Genomic DNA, 17,932 nt, shown 5'->3' with positions numbered 1-17,932 from the left:
TCCGCCGCTTGCTGAAAACATTTTTGCTCCATGCTTTTGCAGCCTCGGCATTACCAATTCCCCATTCAATGGACTGTTTCAGGTTCTCCTGATGCTGCCCTGCATCGGTCTGTCTGTGGGTCGGTCTTAATTTATCCTCCCCTACTCTCTCTGGCGCCACACTCACTGCTCTCTTGGTGTATTTACAAATCGGCCAGTTTGCACCTCATCTGTCCATTTGGCTCGCCGATGAGTCAGTGAAGTGATAAACCTACTGACGTATTTGCTTCTTGCAGTGTTGCCAGCTTGTGAATCCATTCATCCTCATTTATACACACAGACAGATGCCCATCGCAGCCTGAGCCATCCCTTGTGTTCACGTGGTCATCCATTTTAGTCCTCTATCGTGAGATTATTTAGTCCAGCTTTGGTCACACTACAGCAATCTGTTTTTGTTTTTTGTTTTTTTTGTGGACTTGAGGTTTCTGTTTACTCCTTGAACCCCACAAACGTCTTTTAAACACATTCTACAAGTCCCCCCCCCCCCCAAAAAAAAATAAAAAATAAAAATAAACATGAAAGACAGAAAGATTCAGGAAATATTCAATATATCTTTATATCAAGATCTTCATTCAAGTCAACAATCATTACACATCATATCAAGAGATAGTCAATATGTCACAGAAAGACATCCAAAAGCAATATTTCTGGCTTCCAGATAGGAAGCATTCGTTCGCTGTGGTTGTTGAAAAAACAGCATCATATTTACAGAGAATGGTGGATGGCATGAGTCGGGTGAACGGCACAACTACCGAAGAGAAGATTTATTACTTAATCTCCTGCAGGTTGCTGTTTCTACTGCCAGCACTGTCCTTCGCTGAGGGTCACTGTTTACTGCCTCTCTCCTTATTGCTGCATTAAAGCGCACCCCACCTCCCCGTCCCTTCTCCTTTTCTTCCTTAAAATAAACTCTCCTCCCCTGCCCAGCCCCGTCTTCTACCTCATCCAGCTCACATTTTCTCTGACGTCTCTACATTTCTCCCTCTTGCCAGCTTCACAGTGTTTTCTCTCCTCCTCTCATGTAGAAAGCTCTCTCCTCACTGTGCGTGGTGCTCTGTCCTGTAGAAACACAAGCCTTCACAGTTTTTATGGATCAAGATGAGAGTGATTGTCCACAGATATCAGGTTGAACACTTACAAAGTACACACCTATTTACATGACACTTTAAGTGGTTACAGTATTGTCATTACTGTGCACTGATTCTAACAGTAATCGTAGCATTCGTGGCAGCCAGTTAATTGGATGCACAAACAGCACTAGTAGTTTGAAGTAAGTTGAGGTGACAAGACTGACGATGTCAGTCACAACTGCTATCGAATTGCGTTTGTGTCAGAGATGGACTGAGCCCTCGTAGCCCTGATTGCAGGGAATCATAACATGACATCACACAGGTAAGACACAGAAAGCCATACCTGTGAAGCATTGTCGATATATGCCACCTTAGCTGATGAACTCTTAGCAGCCCTGAAGAGTGTTAAGCCCTGTTGATTTTAGATTCAAGATCTAACCATTCCCCCTATCTCCCCTGCTGCGCAGTGAGGATTTGCTTACAGCAGAGTGGGCAAAGGGGGTGTTGAGAGTCTAACAGGGGTCTTCACAGCCTTTAAAACAGGCCGAAAGGGGAAAGGGTGTTAAACTAAGAGTCAGATTCAACCAAATAGCTGTTGAAGGCTGAAGGCGAGGGTAAAGAGAGAGAGGGCTAGAAGTGAGAGGAACGAGGATGAGGAGGGTCTGGAAGAGGAGGATGATGGAGGCAGATCAAACTCAGGTGGACATTCGAGCTCGAAGCACCGCAGGGTGACGCCCGAGTCCTCATTGCCGTAGTTTGCCCAGTACTCTTCTGGGTCAAGTTTGGGCAGAGCCAGCTCCTCCTCACCGAGCTCGTACTTCACTACTGAGGTGGTTGTGGATGGGCCTTTTCCATGTAAACCGGCTTTGACAGTCTCTGACGATTTTTCAAAGAGGCCTTTTGTTGAGGACTGGGGCTTGTTTTTGTGGAACCACCAGCGCGTCTTGGTGCTGAAGGTGGTGGTAGTGGATCCAGCGATGGAGCCAGGATCGGGCAGGGGGCAGAGGGCGAAGTCCATCTCACGGAGGAAGCGGAGGTCCTGGCCACGGCGGTTTGATGGGGAAGCACACATCACCTCGGAGGAAGAGACACGAGCCTCACGGAACCACTCCCACAGGGCACGGGCCTCGCAGCCACAGGACCACGGGTTGGCGTTGAGGCGGAGGAACTCAATGCCCTGGGTGTCCCTCAAGGTCTGACTGGGCAGCTCAGCCAGGGTGTTGTTGAAGAGGAAGAGCATGGTGAGACGGCCGAGGTCGCGGAAGGCGCGGCGGTTCACCTGCCGGACGCGGTTGTCGTGCAGAAGGAGACGATCCAGGTTGACCAGGCCACGGAAAACGTTTTCTGAGAGGGTGCGGATGCGGTTTCCATGCAGGAACAGCTGACTGAGGTTGATGAGGTCAGAGAATATGTCATCCTGCAGGAAGTGCAGATTGTTCTCCTGAAAAGAGAGAGAAGAGATTATAAAAAGATGTTGAAAAAAAAAGAATCAAGCACTGTATTTGAGTTCTTGTCTCTGATACTGGGCATGTGATGCTGCGCAAAGGCACGTGTGTGGGTGGCTGCATTATGTGAGTATCCAAATGAGTGGCCCAGTTATCTTTGTGCACTTGGATGCAATTTCAGCTCCCCTACCTGCAAGTAGAGGAACTGCAAGCTGTACAGCTTGTGAAAGATGTCATGGGGCAGGGCAGTGAGGCGACAGCGGTGCATGTGGAGGCTCTGGAGCTTCTCCAGGCCGCGGAAGGCTCCTCCTTCCAGCCTGTGGAGATTTGGGTTGTCCCCCAGGTCCAACTCCTCCAAGTCCCTCAGCTCACTGAAGGCCCCAGCTTCAATCCACGTGATATTGTTGGAGAACAGCCACAGAACCTGGCATTGCAACACATCGTCAGGAAACCATGCTTCAATCACAATTTTTGACGATTGATATGTATTTTTATTTTTAAGTTTTTGTGAGGAAAGAAATGACAAATTATTTTCAATTTAGTCATCTAAATATTTCTCACCTGAGTTCCAAAGCCAAAAGAGCCAACTCTAAGCTCCGTGATCCGGTTGTTCTGAAGGAAAACGCGCTGCGACTCATAGGGCACTCCGACCGGGACGGCGGTGAAGTTCTGCGCCTGGCAGCTCACGGTCATGGGCGTCGGGTAGCACACACACAGGTGCGGGCACGCCGATGCCGGACTTGGCTTGCCGAGGACCAGCCACACCACCAACCAGAGGGAGAGACCGCCTGGAGGAGAGTCGGGAAGAAAGTGAGTGAAATTCAATTCATTCATCTTCATTCTGTAGAACAGCAGCATGGCATGCAGAAAACAGACGAGTACAAATATGCGCACATTTTGGTTTAGATGTTACAAATATACGACTATTTTATCCCTCATGCTCGTATTTATGATCATTTCAGCTGCAGTAACAGCTATAATAACAGTATTAACAACGTCTCTTTGCATCCTCTGAACTTTACGCATGACCACTGCACCTACGTCGAGCATTACGCACAGCTTTATCACTGAAGTGCTGCATCAAAACTCAGCAACTATATTTTAGTAGCGAAGAAGAGGTCTGTCAGAATATAAAACAGTAGAATGCACATGCAATTTAACTGTGATACAATACTAAATAAGGCAGAACCTCCAGATTCCATTTCGCTTTTGTATCAACCATCCAATAAATGATCAATTTAAGGCATTTCATATAATAACTAACCGTCTATAAACTGCTTCGATTGGCATCAGAAACTTAGAAATCGTTCCACATTTAAAAAATGAAAGCAAAAGAAAGCGTTTCTTGGGGATCCACACTGCATCCAAAGCCACAGAAGTCCGGAGAGAAACTTACTTTTACAGTTGCGCACGATGGAGCTTCGTCGGCTCCGAGAAATAGGAGAGGTTTCCATCCTGAACCAAAAGCCCAAAGCGAGTTAGCCTGAAAGACCGAAGTAAAGCCTGCTATCTCCGCTGATGCCCTGGTTCCCGAGTCGGAGCGACTGAGAGTGTGCCGGTTGATGGCTTCCAGTGTCCCATATATACTCGAGCATCCCGTTGTTGCCTACGGCAGTGGGTACCGTGGAATCTCCTACGTCACTGACAAGGGTCATGAATGAGTGAGGGCGGAAAGAAACGGAAAGGGGAGGGACAGACCGTAGGGGATTCTCTGGGTGATGTTCTACGCGCGTAAAAGCTGGTTGGAGACATGCGCTCAGACTCTAAGAGGAGGAGACTTTCTTTGCGCACGTAGGAATTCGAGGAAGGGAGGGCCAAAGAGTGAAAGTGGAATCAGTAGAAGGAGGGAGGGAGGGGTGGATGAGCCAAGGCACAGTGCCCGGTAATGACTGGGCTTTGTGGAGGAGAGGAGGACGGGTAGGAGAAGAGCGCACAGCGTTTCCTGGCTGATGCTCCAAGAGACTCTTATGGTCTGTTTCCGGCGCGCTGTGGCCAGACAGAAAGACACAGAAAGGAGGCTCAGATACTGCAGCCTAACGGATGAAAGATGCCTTCAATTTATGATTCAACTCCAAGGAAGACTCAGTGCCAGAGGAGAAACACTCATACTGCTTGATTGGGTAGTATTAGTGCTGGAGGTTAACTACGGCATTATCCACTCATATACTGTTAAGTCTTCAAAAATAGCTCCTGACATAATTCCTGATTAGAATGATGAGAAGCAGCATTAATTAGCTGTACAAGGCCAGGGCGGTTTTTAACTATTTAAGGGCATTTGAAAATGTAGAATCGAAAAAAAGAAGAAAGAAAAGACTTTGATGTTGCCAAATGTACAACTCTTAAGGCATGTGTTTCTCTTTTCTAGTACTCAAAACCTTTGATATAATTAATTAAGGGGAGTTCATGAACTATGAGGCATGATGTAAATCCAAAAAGTAGAATCAACTGCAGTCGATATCTTATTGTGCATGCCGCTTCAAGTCTGTTGAGTTGTGTCCCTGTGCCTCAAGCCGTTACTGATTGTGTTGGACCACCAGCAGGTGTGACAATGACATGGTGTCAGGATTTGTACTCTCTTTTTAATTCCTCAGGGGTGAACACACTGAGGATGAGAGTGGGTACTTTCTGCAGAGAGCACCTAAACTTCTCAGTCTTACATTGTCTAAAATATTAAAAAGAAATAAAAAAGAGTGGGAGGATTTAAAACAACCATGCAATGCAAAGTATAAGTAAGTGATAAATAGCAATATCTCATGTCTTTTTGAAAGTCTGATTAGCTCTCACAAAAGCAGTGAGGACCTGATCCCCCAATGGTGAGGGATTTTCAGTTGTTGGAGGAAAAGGGAGGGCTGGTGCAAATAGCTCCTTTTAATTTTATTTATTTCACCTTTATTGTACCAGGAAGGGTCAACTGAGAAGCATTTCTCATTTACAATGACTTGCTGGCCAAATGGCGGCAGAAAAACTCAAAGGAAAACAAAGAAAGCAAATATATACATACATACAGTAAAACAGTGTCACACAATGTTTAAAGAAAGAAAGAAAGTATAGTGAGATTTATAGAGAAATGATAAATGCTAAAAAGCTAAAAAGCAAGTGCAGTGATCCTTCATCATTGGTTGTATGGTATTTGTGGAATGAATGTAGAGAAGAGTTTGAAGGTCTGTTGCAGATGATTTGCAGCAGAAAACTGAAATGAGGTACAAGCTGTAGACATGAATCTACCAGAACGTGGACCGCGATGTGTGTTGTGAATATTGAAAAGAGACTACAGATATAGAAGAGTTTTGTAAATAAAACAAAAGTACTGAACATGTCTGTCTGTCAGTTTGTCAGTGATAGTGAGAGCTGAATGGAGCTGCAGTCATGATGCAGACAGAAGCCTGGGAAATAACATCCAGCCTGTGAAGGAGAGTTTGAAGGCAGATGTGTAGATTACATCACCATAATCTAAGATTGAGAGGACTGTCATTGGCTTGGTGTGTAAAGGAAGATTTGTTTTGGTCAAGAAAAGCAATATGGGATTTAACCTTCCTGAGCAGAACATTTGAACTTTCTGGGATTAAGCAAGGGTCAATATAGTTCAGGAATGATTCATAATACAAGTCAAAATCATGACATTTTAAAAAATAGCTCTTTTTGTGTGATTAGGAATCTCGTCAGAGATTACACTTGCAAATTAAAACACCCAAAAAAGAGTTGTCTTTATAAGATACCACTGATCATGTGACTTAATTAGTACAGAGCTTCCTCGTCCTTCTAATTTTAGCTGATTTATTTTCAGGTTTCCTTTTACATAAAGTATGAATCAAGCCATCCATGCTTAAGTAATTTGTTAATTAGTTTGAGTCCTCACTCTGTAAATCCTTTGAGACCTTCTCCAAACATGAACTTGAACTTCTTTGTGATGGGTTTATTTCAGTTTCACCTTAGCAAGTACCATTTTTAAGAAATGAATGAAAATAACCTTCTCCTATAAAAACATGCAGGATTGGGTCCGAGATGGCCTTAAACGATAATTAAGTATTATGTGTGTGTGTGTACGTGTGTCTGACTTTGAAATTAAATGTAAAACAGCTCTCGAGGCAACAGAAGCACACCCATTCATAGAAACACACAGGCGGCTCAACAGATGAGCGTGTGAGGGAGGAAGGAGTCACACAGGAGGATGTGTGCATGCACCACACACACACACACACACACACACACACACACACACACACACACACACACACACACACACACACACACGTATACACAGCTTTAAGCTCATTAATCGTTGTGCACTGAGCCAACTGAGACACTGGCATGATAAACAAATGAGTTATTAAGAGGCTCCATTACATGGCATGGTGTGTGTGTGTGTGTGTGTGTGTGTGTGTGTGTGTGTGTGTGTGTGTGTGTGTGTGTGTGTGTGTGTGTGTGTGTGTGTGTGTGTGTGTGTGTGTGTGTGTGTGTGTGTGTGTGTGTGTGTGTGTGTGTGTGTGTGTGTGTGTGTGTGTGTGTGTGTGTTGTTCAGCTCACACCTCCTATTTTGTCCTTATCTGGACTTCTAGTTTTAGTGCCCACTGGCCATCCGGGACCAACACTTCACAGGTTTCACACACTCACTCACACACACACACACACACACACACACACACACACACACACACACACACATGCCTGCCCGCCTTGAGGCAAACTTTGTCTAAATGCCACCGCGGCGTGTCAGTCAAGCGGTGTTGTGCCAGTCACCCACACAGCAGGTTCGCAGTACTGTGTGGGCATCCTCTTCTCAATGAGTGTGACGACGGCTACGTAGTGTTTGTGTAATACCCCCTCACACAAAAACACAAGCAGGCTTCCCCAGCACACCCACTCTCACATATCTGCCGGCACGCCTGTCTGTCTCCCGGTCTGTCTCTCTGTCTATCTCTCTTTTTTGTTTTAGCATCCCACCTCACTTTTATTCACTCTCTGCTCCTCTGGCCCTCACCAAACCTACGTCAGTGCATCTTCTGCCACTGTATGATTTGTATCTTGCAGTTTGTGCTGTGAGATGGGCTGGAATTAACAAATGTGTCCTTTTTATTCAATGAGAGAAATGAGGATCCAGTGTTTCCCACCTGCAGGTGTGGCTGCACTCTGGTGACGTCAGCCGTGTTACACTTATACTAGGTTGAAATGAATGCTCCTGGTGAGACGGGATACCATGGTGAAGGTGTGTCTGTTGCTATGGTAACAATAGACATTCCTCTATTTTTAGGCCCAGGATGACGACATTACGTATAGGTGATATCGCCCTGAAAATGAAATTCAGCACCCTTTGACACCGATTTACTTCTTAATAAGAAGAGATGGAGGAGAGGGAGGGCTCTCTCTCTCTCTCTCTCTATTTCTCTCTCTCTATTTCTCTCTCTCTATTTCTCTCTCTCTCTCTATTTCTCTCTCTCTATTTCTCTCTCTCTCTCTCTCTCTCTCTCTCTCTCTCTCTCTCTCTCTCTCTCCATGGTTTATATTACACGAGAAAACTTACTTTGCATGTCAAGCCAGCTCATGAATATTCTGATTTAAGCAAATAATATGATGCCGAAAATATGAAGTTAAAGAAAATCAAAAAACTAATTTTTTTCTTTATGAATGGGTAGTTGGGTCATTTAAATGAACTCTTGTGTGCAGGGTGTGATTTCTGATTAAACCAGAAGAGGGTGAGAGATGTATTCTTGGTAATTTTTGAGAAGAAATGTTGATTAAAGGGAAATAAGCAAGACAAAATTGATGACACAGAATCAAAAGTGATGAAAATGTCATTAAGAGTAATAAGCTGTAGTACAAACACACTGGTGCAGATATTTCGAGAAATCATCCTTCAGACTTCCTACAGTCTTGTTTTGTTCTCTATGGGTCAGAGGTAACAGGAAATCCAATGTATAGCTTCATCAGAACTACCCAGCATGAGATACTGTGTATGTAGTTTTCAAATTTAGAACTAATTGAGGGAGTTTCTCCATCAATATATGCGAGAAAGCATAATTTATTTGTTAGTATATTGATTATCTTTTAACTGAATTTATTCATCTAAAGTTGAAATGTTTCTTGGTTCATGTTCCCTTATAATTTGTCTTATGTGTATTTGTCAACTTTTTTACACTTTATAATGATGCACAAAGGGAGAAAAACCTGTAATTTCATTACATGTCACATAAAATGACAATTAAGCGATTTGTTTTAATTCAATTTATTATATGTATTTTTGAAATGGTAAAATTATTGTAATGTTTTAAAAGTTTTAAAAATGAATGATGAAACTTTTTTTTTTTTTTTTTAACATTGATATTAGATATACTTAAGCCAACGGGTGTCAAACACATTTTAGTTCAGGCTCCACATTCAGCTCTAGTTCATCTTTGTTAAATAAAGCCATGATAACGTTTAAATTTACACTTTAGAGTATTTCTTTGTTGCAGTGCAGATTATCAAATTGCCTATATTTTCACCAAACCAAACTATTTCTCCAGAAAATGACAACAGTCTCAAGCCAATATGGACAAAATCTTTTGGTGCGAAGTACTGTAAAATGTCTAATAATTATCTCCAATACCTGTTGCATTGTGGGTGTTGTTACAAACTTTTGAAAAACACATAAATTAACCTAATAAGACCATATGTCAGTATCTGTGTGTTCTGGTGACATTAACATGAAAGCATAAATGCACAGGAAGATTTAATGTACTGTAATGAAATACAGGCTCATAACTCACAGCAATGTGCAATTTTTTAAAAGATAGTATCACAAAAGTGATGACGCTCTTCCGATAAGTCCTTCTTGGATTTGGGAAAATCAAAACTGAGCTTCCTTATAAGAAGAAGAATATAATTACACACCACTGCAGCAGCCATTGTGTCACAGCCTGTGTGCCAGCGTGTGGAACGAAGACAGCGGCAGTATATGGTCGAGCGGAAGTGGTGACGCCAGGCAACCAAAGAAATGAAAGAAACAAATGAGGGAGGGAGCGGTGAAAGACAAAGAGAGAAAGGAAGAGACAGAGAGAGAGAGCGAGCAAGAGACAGAGAGAGAGAGAGAGAGAGAGAGAGAGAGAGAGACAAGCGTAAGTGTCTTTGTCTGAGACGATGACAGACCCTGAAAGATGCCGATGCCGTGGTGGAAGCGGACAAATGTGCCAGTGAGTGATGATCACAAACAAGAGGACACATTGAGTCACCTTAAACAGGTCCGGGGTTCTTTTCTCCTCTTGTACTTCTGTGTTGCACTGAGCTGTGATGTCAGTGGGCCTCTCTTCCTCCACCGGTTCATCGCTCCAGGCACAACACACCATATAAGTAATTTAACTTCCTCCCGTCTCACATTTTCTGCTGGCTGAAGGACGAAATGTAATCATTTCTTGTGTGTGAGCTGAGAAAAATGCAACTTCAGCTTCTTTATGTTCGCCACAGTCTGAATGTTCAGCTTTTGTTGGTATCCACAGTTATGGTTCATTATCAAGTGAACACTTGAAGAAAAGCCAGTGTCTTATTAGCAGTAGCAGGTTACATGTTAGGTCTGTTTATACAGTGTGTTAAAGGAATACACATCGTTTTAGAAAAGTTTCGCATTTACCCAGCAACAGCAGAAACACAGAAAACGACAGTTTGATGTAGGGCCACTAGTCGATGCTGTTGTTTGTTTTTGTAATGAAACCACACAAACATGCGCGCAGAGAACCACGCACTGTAAACATTAACGAGTACACAGACATCTGTACGGCCAGACGATGAAGTTGGCTTGTTAACGCTACGAAAGATTTGCATTTTCGCTTGAAATTTTTGTCACGACAACAAGAGCCTCATAATAAATCACTGGGAAACAATGGTAGGTTTCAGCCCGTCAGTTTATCCATAACACTTCTGTCATGATAACAAAGCTCATTCCCCTTTTCCACTAACTACATAATGATGGATTTTAATATGAAATGTTTCTTACAGATTGGATTTAGCAGAGATCTGAATAATGCAGCGGTCCCTCACAGAGTGCAAAGAACAGAACCACATGTCGGCAGCAGCCACACAGTGCACCTCTCGGGGGGGGGGGGGGGGGGGGGTGGAGGCCGGGGGGTCTAGCTCAGGGACTCACAGTGCAGGGGCATCACTTATAAAGCTTGCTGAAACACAAAACGGGCCCTGAAAGATGCGTACGCCACTTCCCATGCAAAGTTTGTGATCTGAAAAAAAAATTTACTTTGCGGGGGGAATTTGCACACCGGTACGCCAGCTTTGGACCTTGCGCATGTGCATTTTGCAAACGGGGAAAACTGGCGGGAAACTGATTGTAAAATTCATTTTCCTCATCTTTCTTGCTATGATTTAGTGTCAAAAGCTGGTTTATTGAGACACAGAAATATTCCAGAGGCACTTTGCATTGACCATTTATAGTAAAAAGCGGGCGTGTTGAGGGCAGGATCTGAACTGCGCAACCTTCCAGGTGAACCGTGATCTATAAAATTAAAGTGTGTGTAGATGTGCATACGCACGGTGTTACCGATCCAAATAAATTTTGGGCGCACATACATTTTTACTAGGAATCCTATGCAATGTTTTAAAAAGTGAGGACCAAGGTTATTTGGACTATCAGAGTAAACCAGAGTACCAGAGGAAAAGGGCACACAGAAAGGCTCCTGACGGGATTTGAACCAGGAGCTTTTTAAAAAAAAATTTAAGCTCTGACATTCTGGATGTGAGTCGAGTGGCTGTGGAGTCACTGTGGAGTCGTGGCGTGATGAGTGCAGCATGTATTATCACATGACATCAGATCTGGAGTCTTTATTCTGTCGTCTCCCACGGCAACTGATATGAATACAATCATGTCACCTTGATGATCGTTGTTGGTGTCTCGTCTTCAGATTGTCTGAACCTGTGCCGTAGTTGTTGGGTTGATTGTCAATATTAAAAACTCCAACTCCACATAGAAAGGCCTCCAAAATCCAAACTCAAGCTGGATATTCTCAATGTGAGGCGAGAGTGCCACCCTCTATAACATTGATCGCCAACGCTATCAAAGAAAATGGATCGAAATCAAATCCCACATTTTACGTCACCGATTGGTTGATTAAAACAGTTTAATCTCAATAAATTAGACATTTTTGTACCATTATGCAAAAAGCAGATTACTTGCTAAGGACTTCACGTTTTCTTAAAGGTGTACAGGAGGATGTTCTTTTTCCGCGTGGATCATCAAGACTATTGGTCCTCCCAATTGTCAATCATTCTGGTGATATATTACGTAAGGCCGTCGTACGTGCTCGTCCCCAGGTAGCGTGGATCTATTAGTTTTCACTTTCTGCGCATGTGCGCTTTCAGGTGTCTATGGTGAGCTCGCAGTTCTCACCGGGTACTTTGAAAATGGCAGAGGGTCGCAAGAGAAAAAGTGTCTTCGAAGTGTATGAGAAGAAGAGAAAGGCTTGGGAAGAGAGAAACAAGACCAGAGTGTTTTTGGGAGATTCTTTCACACGATGGCATGCGCTGAAAGCCCAGGTTGGGCTTCCCACTGATGCTTCAGTCGCCAAGTTTCTACTCGACAGGTAAAGTTTGGCATTCTATTTGGAGAAATCCATTTCAAATCACTTCCAGTAAAAGTTATCTACGTCTATATTGTAACTTTCCAGGGTTGATTAGTTTGTTTTGTAATTTGCATCGTCAGTAGTTATTACGGCTTGTGTGAGCGATGCCGACTTGTGACTTGTAAACGGAGCGTGCACGAGGAGAACTGGGCTTGTGCACGTCTCTCGCACACGGTTTAGTAGGCGTTCTGTCTCGGGAGCAGGTAGAACGTTGCGCATGTGCATTTTTTCAAAAGGTGGAGAGGGCGGTTCTTTCCTAAAATTCGGGAAAATCCTCCTGTACACCTTTAACATCTCCTTCTCTTGATGTTTTCATTTTTTGAGAAATCTGGTCGTGTGTTGACCATGAGATTTGTTAAAATCACGCCTCTGTCATAAAAAACTAGCTTCGTCTGCACTGCAGGTTGCCTAATGCACTAAAAGAACTCAGCCGCATCATGAGCTTCAATAGTAAAAGAATTCAACATTCCACACTTGGCTTCCTCTGCATTACAAAGGTAAATTAAAAATACAGGAACAACGTCACACACCCTCTCAAGACGCTCAAAGTTTCAAGTTGTCCTGGATTTTGTTTCAAAGCGTTATTCAATAACCAATTATTGACTAACACTTTGATCAAATCCAGTGTTAATACAAAAGCTTCAAAGTCCCTACATGCCAGTGTCGTGAATTATGATAATATGAGACGACTGTGAACGCAGCCTCATTTTCACACTGTTCATACATCAACATGCACATGTCATTAATATGATAACAGTTCGGCTCTCCTGCTGCTGCTTTTGTCTGTTTGATTCATGTGTGCTCTTTTATCCAAAGGAAATCTACAGAAGAAGGCACATGAATAATGTGAGTTTTGTTTCTGTCATCATCAATAAAAAAAATTAAAAAAAATCTCATCTTGAAAAGAAAAAAGACTTTTTGCATGACTGATGAAGTCTGTATTTAATAATATTGTGTCTCTTGACACAACATTTAATGGCACCAATGAAAAGCAGAGAACATCACAGCTTTGTTAATCTTAGACCCCGTTGACGTGACAACGTTTCAGAAAAGCTCAGCATTTTGAAAATAATGAAAGTAATGAAACGACACACATACACGCAGAGACAGACGACCAAGTTGGATTATTATTACGATCTCAACTATAAAACTATCAAGTCCAATTGGGAGTCATGACACCAAAAGCACACATTGTTGTTGCTGTCCATCTACTGAGCATGTGCAGAACAACTATTTACTGCAGCCGTGGTGCACATCAGCAGTAGCATCACTTGCACTACCTACACAAAGATGGAAGCCAAGTGTTTCTAAATAATTGTGTATTTACCTGTTTCCACAATGTCAGAGTTGGACATTTTTTTTGTGTTTGTTTGTTTATTCAGTGGCTCCAAGCACCGTCGTCGTGGAAATGGATCCTCAAAATGCAACTTACTGTAAGTTTTGCGTTTTCATTTGAAATCATCCTCGTATGACGTGAAATCCAGCGGATGACACTGGGATAAGTTACAGACTCGGAACTGACAGACTGAGGGGTTCACAAGACCGAAATCAGGATGAGGAGGCATGGAGGAAGGCAAGAGGGCGGAGTCTAATACGAGATGAAGTGACAGCACAGTCAGAGGCGAGGAGGCAAGAAAATACAAACATGACATGAAACAGGAACTTCAGTAGGGTTTCGTTAGGGGCCTATGAGAGCACGAATCACAAGACTTTTATCCGAAAGCTACAAAGAATTCATTCTGCAGGAATGTTTAAATAGAGGTGAGTAATAAACTCTGCAATGACTGCTTTTCTGTCACACTGTATGTCTGCGTGAAGACTTTCTACTGTGTGTACACAATATTCTTTGGAACCTGCTACTTTGTCATTTCTATACGAGTCCCAAAATTCATTGTGTATGTTTTGCGTGTGTACGTTTTTATTATTACCAGAACAGAGAATCATCCCAGACAGCTTGGCTTAAATCACAAAGTCTGATTCTTTATATCGTTTTATTAAAATGGAACTAAAAAAAAAAAAAGAACAGTGGCTTCTACAATTAAAGCTCCTCGGAGACGTGCAGCAGATGTTGGTCCCTGTTTCATTCAATAAATTTCTCTTTGAGATTTACAGAACACAACAAAGGATTTATAAATTGGTCCTGAATGAGCGGCCTCGCTCTTCTTTCTTTGGTCGGTACAACTTCCTCTTCTTTCTTCTTTGTTCCACCAGAACAATTGTGTAACAGCCAGCCACACGCAGCACATGCGTTCAGGTCGATATTGCTTGTCCTCTTCCTCCTCCTCCTCCTCATTCGTTCTCTCTATCTCTCTCTCTCTCTCTCTCTCGCTCACTCCATTTCTCCAGAAAGCTGATCTGCTCAGTGTCCACTCACCGCTTCCTTTTGCAATTAGCAAAAACATAAAAGCATTTCCCCGACGTGCTCTCTGTCTCTCTCTCTCTGTCTCTCTCTCTGTCTCTCTGTCTCTCTCTCTCTCTGTCTCTCTCTCTGTCTCTCTGTCTCTCTCTCTGTCTCTCTGTCTCTCTGTCTCTCTCTCTCTCTCTCTCTGTCTCTCTCTCTGTCTCTGTCTCTCTGTCTGTCTCTCTGTATCTCTCTCCATTGATCTGTCTGCTCCCTGTGACTCACTTTGTGAAATGAAGCTGTGACACCACAATTTGATCAGAAAGCATCAGAGACTAAAAAGAATCAGAGCTCTAAGCACACAGAGGTTTGGCAGAATAGAACCTGACCGTGTGTTTCAAGCGGGACTTTCAATAAATGGACACGTTTCATGTAAAAGTCCTCAAACATAATCTGAAGTACCCATATGGAGGTATGTTCGAAATTGTACTAGCATGCATTGCATCACATTGCGAGGTAAATAATAATGAGTAAAGAGACAGGAAGGACGTAGCTTGTATGTTATTTCAAGCTTTATTCCTAATTTTGATGTAATGTTTTCTGGATAAAAAGAAAACAAACGAAAAAGGCTAAATTGTCTAGTTTGTGGACCAAGGCGTCACAGTAATTTAGCACATTGTGGGGTGAAAATGATTAAATGCAATAAAGCATTTTGTCGAGTAAATCCATATTAAAACATGAGATTATGCCGCAGCAACCTGTTCTGCTGGCAGGTGGAGTGAAAACATCGTAGCGTTGAATCCTTTTGGCAGCCGCACAGCTGCCACATGTGCTCATTTATTCAGCATCAGCACAGGAAACATTTCATTCAGCATTTAAATCCTCAAAGAACAGAAGCGGCTGGATTTTCTGGAAACAAGACACTGTTTGTTATGACGAGTCAAAACTCTCATTTTTGAGGTGATCTTTTGGAAAACATTGTCAGTCAGTTAAAGTTATTGATTAGCTTTTTTGCATTTTATTAGATTATTTATGTCTTTTGCAGTTTAACAAATGAACTGTTAGTCCCAAATCACATGTGTGTATGTAACTGCAACTTCGATTGACTGTAAAAAGGGTGTATCGGACAACTATCGTAGCTTGTGCATGCCTTCGTAGAACCATGTGTTTGTATGTCAATGTATGTGTGTATTCATACATGAAATAGGGCTGCAGTAACATTTGATGATGTGTGATTAATATTTGCACAGACTTGTATCTGTGTAGTAAAACTGCAGAAACTGCCGCTCATACCACAAATGTAGCACTTGTAAAAAAGGAAATAATCAAACTTTCCTTTTATTGTTTCTACAAATAAATAATCTAACACATACACAAACACTTTTATTTTTGTTTATAGTTCATAAGAAGATTTTTTTTTAACTTTTTTTTCATATGCATCACACATGTTTAAGGGGAAATTCTGGCTTTACCTCATTGAAAGAGTTTTCATTGAAACACACGAAGAGCTTTCCTTTCCTGCTGTGATCACGTACGCACTCTTCCCTGGTCTCATCATTTCACTTCATCTCTGGAGAGTGGGTGATCTCTCATCTCTCTGTTTGATCAGGCATGGCATGTTGGGATTTTTTTTTTTTTTCATCTCCCAATCAAAATTGTTTTTTTATTTTTTTATTTTTTTTATATGTTTGATTTCTTTCCTCATCCTCTCACTTCCCTCTGGTCAGTTTGATTGGATTCACTGAAGCTTTCCACCCGTTAGTGGCCGAAAAACGTCAATTCACAGCTGTTTTCTTAACCCACCGTTTCTCACCGCACGTCATCGTGAACACCTCTGCAGATTTGACTGTTAAACGCGTCTTTCCAGCTATTTGCTTCCTCGTTAAAATGTGCCTTTTCCTCCCTCAGGGTGTATCTGTGCATCTGTCAGTTAGACTTAATTATGGTACAGTTTGCATTGGAATTTTAAAGTGTAACTAAGTCAGCCGGGTGCTTTGTAAACGGGTAACCATTGTAAATCACAGCGTCAAGGTGTCTTCAAAAAACCCATAAGAAAAAAGAAATTCCTCGTGTTGGGCTGCTTCTAAGAAAAATCCTTTCGGGCATAAGCTCAGGGAGGAGATGAATAACCCAACAAGAAGGAGGAGAAACATGCAGGATCCACTTCAGCAAGAAGGAGTGACACAAATAGAATTCACAGTAACCTCAATGTATAATGAGAAGCTGACGTCGGTGGCGCACACACAAATCTCACGAAATTAATTTGTAATGAAAAGAGAAAAGGGCTGCATGATGAACAACATGTTAACATATTTCTGTTTGGGAGGTTATTTCCATACACCCTAAGTTTTTTTGGTGCCCCACAGTTCATGTCATGGCGGATTTCATGTGGGTTTTTTTTTTATAGATTTAGACCACGTTTACATGTTCCCGGGTATTTACTAAAAACTGATTCTTTTCTGTGTTTGGGCCGTGCATTTACACAATGATTTCTGAAAACTTAGGCCACAATGGACATTTTAAAAAAGTTCAGCGTATCATTTGTATCTAAAGAGGAGTAAGCGGAAATTTACATCACAATTATGATGTTGTTTTTTTTTTTTTCCAGGATTCTGATTGGCTATCATGAGGTCTAATAAAATGAGCTCCTGTTCCACCAGCGGCCATGTCTGGCATCTTGAGTTCACCTTTCAGCAAACCCTGACTAAAACCTATCATCTTTATCGTAACAGTCCTCATACCCACATTGATTCCTAAGTCTGGGTCGATTTCTATGACTGGAAGGCAGATTGATCATGACTGTCGCGTAACATCACTTCAGTCTCGCCAGGTAGCATTAGTGTATTTTAGTCAGTTACAACATGCTACCAGTAATTAAGTGAGTGAAACATTAAATATGTACAAGTCCATGGCAGTGCCAGCACAGACAGTGAAGTCACTGCAGTTCCTGATGGAGAAGTGAGGATGTCTGCTGCCGGGCTGCATATTGTCTAATTGTAACAAATGCACTTTTTAATATAACCTGTTAAATGTCAGGATCTTATACATTTCTCCTAATGACTTCTGGAATCAATAGACAATTGAAAGTCTTTTGCAATGTGCCAAAGTTAGACACTTTCACTAAGTTTCTATATAAATGATCTGTACCTGTCACGCTCAGGGTTTTGAACTCGAGCCTATTTCTTGCATCTACACAACTTAACAAATACTACATTTATTAAACATTTTAATAATTTTATCACAGTCAATAATGTTGTCAACATTAAACATTCAAATATGAATTCCCACTGTGACTGTTTATAGCATATTGTTCTCCACTTGCGTGTGTGTGTGTGTGTGTGTGTGTGTGTGTGTGTGTGTGTGTGTGTGTGTGTGTGTGTGTGTGTGTGTGTGTGTGTGTGTGTGTGTGTGTGTGTGTGTGTGTGTGTGTGTGTGTGTGTG

The 17,932-nt window shown here is 42.2% G+C and overlaps 1 protein-coding gene across 1 annotated transcript; it reads right to left on the bottom strand.

The window, feature by feature from the left end:
* Window positions 1–1,689: 1,689 nt before the first annotated feature.
* Window positions 1,690–4,149, bottom strand: rtn4rl2a (reticulon 4 receptor-like 2 a; the record flags this gene model as incomplete). The annotated part of the gene is given in 6 exon segments (XM_080520791.1): window positions 1,690–2,550; window positions 2,745–2,978; window positions 3,116–3,342; window positions 3,951–4,017; window positions 4,019–4,059; window positions 4,062–4,149. Coding segments are annotated over 6 exon segments (1,518 nt in total).
* Between the last annotated feature and the right edge of the window lie 13,783 nt (window positions 4,150–17,932).

This window comes from Blennius ocellaris (genome assembly GCF_963422515.1).
Source record: "Blennius ocellaris genome assembly, chromosome: 3".
Lineage (NCBI taxonomy): Eukaryota > Metazoa > Chordata > Actinopteri > Blenniiformes > Blenniidae > Blennius > Blennius ocellaris.
The sequence above is the reverse complement of the archived record's forward strand: the minus strand, read 5'-3'. Positions and strand labels throughout refer to the sequence as shown.